The sequence below is a fragment of the Rhincodon typus genome, chromosome 33 (assembly GCF_021869965.1).
Source record: "Rhincodon typus isolate 14 chromosome 33, sRhiTyp1.1, whole genome shotgun sequence".
Taxonomy (NCBI): Eukaryota; Metazoa; Chordata; class Chondrichthyes; order Orectolobiformes; family Rhincodontidae; genus Rhincodon; species Rhincodon typus.
This window is the reverse complement of record NC_063364.1, coordinates 17251294-17257741: the sequence shown is the minus strand read 5'-3', so window position 1 is coordinate 17257741 and position 6448 is coordinate 17251294. Positions and strand designations below refer to the sequence as shown.

At 34.0% G+C, this 6448-nt stretch overlaps 1 protein-coding gene across 1 annotated transcript in view; it reads right to left on the bottom strand.

The window, feature by feature from the left end:
- Positions 1–4036: 4036 nt before the first annotated feature.
- The window catches only part of secisbp2l (SECIS binding protein 2-like), a 74876-nt gene continuing 72464 nt past the window's right edge, over positions 4037–6448 (bottom strand). Inside the window, exon 17 of the mRNA XM_048615729.1 lies at positions 4037–5692. Within this exon, the coding sequence (XP_048471686.1) occupies positions 5026–5692 (667 nt within the window). The 3' untranslated portion in view covers positions 4037–5025. The remainder of the gene's footprint in view (positions 5693–6448) is intronic.

Genomic DNA, 6448 nt, shown 5'->3' with positions numbered 1-6448 from the left:
CAGTGGGAACAGTTCTTCCCTATCTACTCTGTCTCCACCCCTCATGGTTTTGGAACTCTTATAATTTCTTAAGGAGATAACTGAGATATCACAAGTTGAATAGAATTGGCTACAGATTTTATTTGAATAAACGAGAAATAGATATGCTAGAGCTTGACAATTCACTGCTTTTGCAGTATGTATTTAGAAAATTAAAAAAAGGGTTAGTTATTAAAGTGAAGCAAATGAAGAGTTGCTGAACAAGTAACAATAGGCTATTGATTTTGATATTTTGGTTACAACACCCACTGGATTTTGGACTAAGGCATAGAGAAGAAATGGCAAATTTAGTTAGTTCATTTTTGTTTAGCAGTTATATTAGTGGTTACTTCAATGCAATTTTGAAAAATATTATCAATGACAAATTTAGACCATATAGGTGATAGCTGCTAGATTCTTTGGTGGCAGTTTGCAGAATTATGTTTGCACCTAATTCAAATTGCTGAAGTAAATATAAACAGCAGCATTTTTCATGTTTACCAGACATAAACAAACAAGTATCCAGACCATCAGCATTACATGGTCCAATAAACTTCCTGAAGCATAATCCAATTTAGCTATACAAAACAGGTCCCACCCTTCAGACCATTGTATTAATTCAGTACCTATACCCGAGGGTTCAGGAATGTTAATAAGTCGAATACTACCAGCTACAAAACTCAGATGAATATTTCAAAGATCTGTAGGGGATTCCTATTCTAGATGGAAAATGAAGAGTAATTTGGCTGCAGCATCTAGTTTAAAGTAAAACCTTGTGTCAACTTCATGCAGAGATTAATTTGGGATTAACTGCGATAGTCTGTTGTCATAAAATCTGAGACCCCTCATTAAGGCTCACTATTGATTGGCTACTTAGGGAGCAACATGAAGCATACTTTTCCAGGAACCATATCTTGCATGGATTTGGGAGAGCAAAGTACCCCTTGCTAGGAAAGGTCATTTATTTTGGAGCATGTCATTATGCAAATTAAGTACAAACCACTGCACCAGGGATATTGTTGCAACTTGAAACTTTTAGCCACAGAATGTTATTAAGAGAAGCTTCTGCTAAGTTTTTAGGCGTCTTGAAGATCATACAGCAAGGAGACAAACAAAACAATAAAAGGACTGGACATTTAAACTTATATACATTATAAAACTGGCTCTTCAAATTCTTTATTTTTATTCTAAAACTAGTTTGTCACTTCACATGTTCTAATTATGCTTGGTCATGTTGAGATTCTGGATCTTAACATCCTCATTTTTATTAGCAGTTCTAACAATGAGTGGCAGATAGTACTTGAGTTTTGATTTGCTGAAAGGCACAATACAATACAGATGTTACACATAAAAGGATGGCGACATATAAAAATATACTAGATACTACTATAGAACTATATTATTCACCCATGATTCTTCAGAATGACTGTACAATTCTGCAGCATAACTACAAATTTGTTTAACTCTTACAACTATAAAAAGTAATTTGTACAGCCAAGTAAAAGCTGTGAAAGCAAAGCAATCCAGAATTAATCTTAGACATTTAAATGCATCTTTCAATGCTGAGTGTATCAAGTGAATGATGAATAAATTACACAATGCAAGAAAAACTTCAATAATCTGGATAATTTATTAGTTACAGAAGGGAAAATTTACTAATATTTACATAGTGCAAAGTATGCCTTTTTAATTACTGAATTATATACAATGCAATGCAGTATGCTAGTCGTTTAAAGCACAAAAACAGATCACTCTTCATATAACTAATTTTCAAATCTTTACTTTGCACCTGTTTCTGTTTTGATTTGTATTCTAAAAATAACTTATGTGACAATAAAATACAAAGATATTAACTATTTCTTATTTAAAGAAAATATGAGAGGCACATGACTGAATGTTAACAATCTCAGTTTTCTCTGCCTCTTTGACAGAAACATTAGCATGGCTTATTTTACAGGGTTGGATTGGACAAATCTGGTTAATATTTCTATTCAATACAATTCATGGTCAGGTCACTCCTCTCAAATTGTAATTGCTTTAGCACTGAGTATTTGAAATATAACAAATTCTGTCCACACTGGGATGCAAACTGGGGAATGTTTCCAAACAGAAATGTTTATCTCTCACAATCTTGTTATTTAAAACACAGGCAATGGAAAAAAGTGGTTCCTATTATCTGGGATACATGGAAGATCCACTGGATTACACACAGTCTTACTGTAAAAGCTACAGATAACCACTGTTTGAATTTCAAACTGCATGGTATTTTTAGTTAGATTTATAACTATCATCTTTTTGGAATGTACTTTCTTCCATTTGAACAGTTATGATATAGCGCAGAATTTAAAACTTGTTCAAGACATTTGCTTACATTAGAATGGAGCCAAATTATCGGTCGAGGTAACCAAATCATTTTGAAAGCTGCATTGCTTAATATATTAGTTATTTATTAAGAATTAAATACCGGAGATTGTTCAAAAGTCTCCACCATAGTGTATAACAATTTTTCCATTTTAGGTATAAATTTACAAATGCAGTTAACTATTTCAAATGATAAAGGAAGTCTCTTTACAAAGGTTAGAAATGTTTCCTAAAAGTTTTAAAAGCACCAGATGTTGCAACAGATCAAGGCCTACACCACCTACTGGTGCTACCAGGAACTACAAATTCCCAAGCACACCTAAATGCATTATTGTGGAATCAGGAAACACCATTTGTAAAACATTGCCATACACCAGTAGATTGCTCCCATCATTTCTATAACACAACAAACGTTTCATAGTGAAAATGTTTTCTTCTCTAGATAAGTGAGTGGTCGAAAGATCCACCAATCACGATTTCCATGCCATTTCGAAAGTGATACAAATTTAATCTGATTTGGTTACATCAAAAGCCATTTGAATATTCAGCTTAGGTAAATGTGCAACTTAGTGTTACCCATTTTTAACATAACACTGCAGGAATCAGTTTATGTTAGTTGAGAAACCTCAAAGAAATTCTACACACTTCATTTAAGCCCTGCAACTCATACTAACAAAAGTAAACATAATTTATTTACATTCGATTGCAACTAACAAACATTTTTACTTAGTAAATATTCAAACAGAACTGAAGATCTGATAATTAACTTTTCATGACAAAAATATGCTGCCCCTTTCTTTCCCATGTATTTTAAGATACAATGCACCCTGTGGATTTACAAAAACGGCTGCCATCAATTCAACGTAAAATAAATTTGCACGATGATCATGATGCAAGTAAAGTCACAGGTATGATTTTCCCAGTCAAACGCATTTGCATTTGAACTCTTAAATATCTTAAATGAATCTAGGCTACTCATCTTTCTCCTTTCAATGGAGGTCCAACTTTCAAATGCTATTAAAAATATATTACCTCAGTAACTAAATTCACAAAGATGTTCAATTGAGTATATTACTCAGTTAATGCTGTCAGCAGTACTTAAGTGACAACATCACAGGTACAACTGTAACTATACAAGAAGTCCAAAATTGAATTTCTGTAGAAAAACACACAACCTGCATTCTCAGAAATTGCAAGCCTGATAAGGTACAAAGGAACCATTAGTTGATCAACTATATAATTACAATTGTCATTGTTCACGTTTCTGTAAACATATGTAGCACAATGCTGTTAAGGAAAATATTACAAAGGATTTTGCTTGTTCATCTCAGTTAAAATTAATAGTACTTGCTAGTATTGTCCCGTACATAAATAGGGACATACTTACATACTTAATAAATATAAATGTTTCACATTGTTTCAGGTTAAATTCCAAAATATTTCTTTGGGCAAATGGGTAGGAGGAAGAAATAGGAATTTAGAATTTGGGAATTAAGTCCTCTAACATCTGTTCACTCATTTAATCAACTTTCTAAATACAAGTCAGGCCTATACTTAACTAATCCTGCTATAAGCAAATTCCAGATAATGTCCATCACATCCCAGTAATGCTATTTTTATAGCCAGTATGGGTAAATCATTTTATTATAAACAAGTCTGGTTACACGCACCTTTATTAGTTTCAAGACATTGCACATAACTGGATACCATCGGACTTTGAAGATGAAAAGAAGTAGTTTGTACAAGGAGAAGATCTCTTAAAAACACCATCATTGCTATTTAAATTTCATACAGACAGAACTTTTTCAGTGAGTTAAATCAAATTCTGCTATAAAATTACTACCGCTTCAGAGGCCGAAATTCTTGTAAACAAAACTACTGGCTTATCTCCACTTTTTTTTATTACATTTTCTCCAGAGATTCTGAAAGGATCTTCATAAACCATCCAGAAATTAATCCATTTATTTTGTGATTCAAATTACACCAAACAACTTAGGTTAACGCCGGACAGGTTTTGAGATGAGGCAAACTTGCTAACATATAATTTTATCATTTCTGTACAATTACTAATTCAGATCATATATCAGCGAAAGATTGAAATGACAAGGTTATAAACAGCAAGTTCTTAAATTAACTGTTCCTATATGTGTTGAAGTGTTCCTGAGGTTGCTGATATATTGTTTCATTTACAGTAACCCGTAGGTAGACTCGAATGATTGCTCACAAAAAGGTTTCGTATATTTAGCTCTGAAATTTGATTGCAGCAGCTACTGAGGCTTCATGAATTACATTTTGAAGGAAAGTTTCAATGTAACTTGGATCAGAAGGCCAAAACATGTTGACTTGCAAGAGAGTAAACCAATCAAACAAACAGAGGATATTAAAGACAGAAAAAAATCTAAATAATTTGCAACTTGTACCTATGACTTTCAGATATGCACACCGATATTTTATACGACTGACTTGGAAAAATTCTATACTAAACCAGATATTAACCTGTTCCAAGTAAAATGGGCACAAAATGTTTTTAACAGTTGCTTATGTTTCAATGCAAAAATTGACAAAACGATTTTTGTAATCCCACGAGTCTACCTAAAAAATAAATTGTGCTCTGAGCAAGAGCTGCTGGTCCAAGATCTAAAATTATTAGCAGGTTTGACTCTCTGATTCTGCAGGCTGAGAGCCATCAATATCTGTAGTTACGTCTATCTGCTCCACTACATCTAGTTCTTCTATGTCACTTTGCCCATTGTGATCTTCCTCTGTACTATCAATGTTTTTGCTGAGCTGCAATGTTTCCAGTGTTTTCTGTGCTTCTGATACCCAATCATCAATTCTGCTGCTAAATGTTACCACTATGGTAACAGGTTCAGCAGCATTGTCATCTTCTTCCTCCTCTTCATCATCTTCCTCCTCCTCAAGCATATCTGGTACAAGAGTGCTGGTGGTGCTGATCATGGAAGAATTAAGAATATCCCTGCAGCTACCATCAAGTGATCCTGTCTCAGTGCTCTGCTGAGAGGCCCATTCTAATATATCGTCAGTTTTCCCTTCTTCCTTGTCTGAACCAGAGGATTTTGTAGCACGAGTTGTCTGACCCACAGAAGAACTAGTGGCTATTCCCAAGATTGGTTTGTTGGCTTTGCCTATAGCTGCTGGTAAATTTGAAGACTTATCCAGACCTGTGGTCACACTTGACATGGGTTTCTCATTCTCAGAACATTCAGGTGCATCAGTGGCTTCTACCATGTTTCGCCAGTTGGTTTCTAAATAAAAAGGCATTTTGAAATTATGAATTGACAATTCTGAGGTACTTTAAAAAAGTGCAAGAAATTATCAAATTCTTGAGAATGATAGTGTTTTAAAATTACTTTCAGTTCAATTTTTAAGTACTGTGCACCTTAAGATGGTATGTAACAGAAATTAATAAAGATGATAGTAAAGGAGGTACACAGAACACAAATTCCTTACAAATATTATAAACCACACAATACAACAAGCCCAAGTTTTAGCTTTAGTGAAGCCATGAGGCTATTTTTTGAGACAATTTCATGATATCACAAAGATAGAAATAAACCTTGTATATACATTATTTTCAGAATTTATCCATTACTTAATGTAAAAGAAATGGAACTGAAAAAATGCATGGAAGTGTTTGTAAACGAACCTACAAACTTTAACACAATCAAAAATTTGACCACATACATTGTACTTAGGAAAACAACCTGCAATACAGGCATTAAACAAAAAACAAATGCTGGAAATATCCAGCAAGTCAACCAGTATCTGTGGAGAGAAACAGTTAACAGCTCTTTACTGTTCAATTACCCTTCAGGCTGGTTTTTAATTCAAATTTCCAGCATCTACAGTGTTAGCTTTTGTTACTGCAATATGTCTCTGTTCCAAAAACACGAACATAATAGTTGTTTCAGAGATAGTAGGAACTGCAGATGCTGGAGAATCTGAGATAACAAGGTGTAGAGCTGGATGAACACAGCAGGCCAAGCAGCATCAGAGGAGCAGGAAAGCTGACGTTTCGGGCCTAGACCCTTCTTCAGAAATGAAGAAT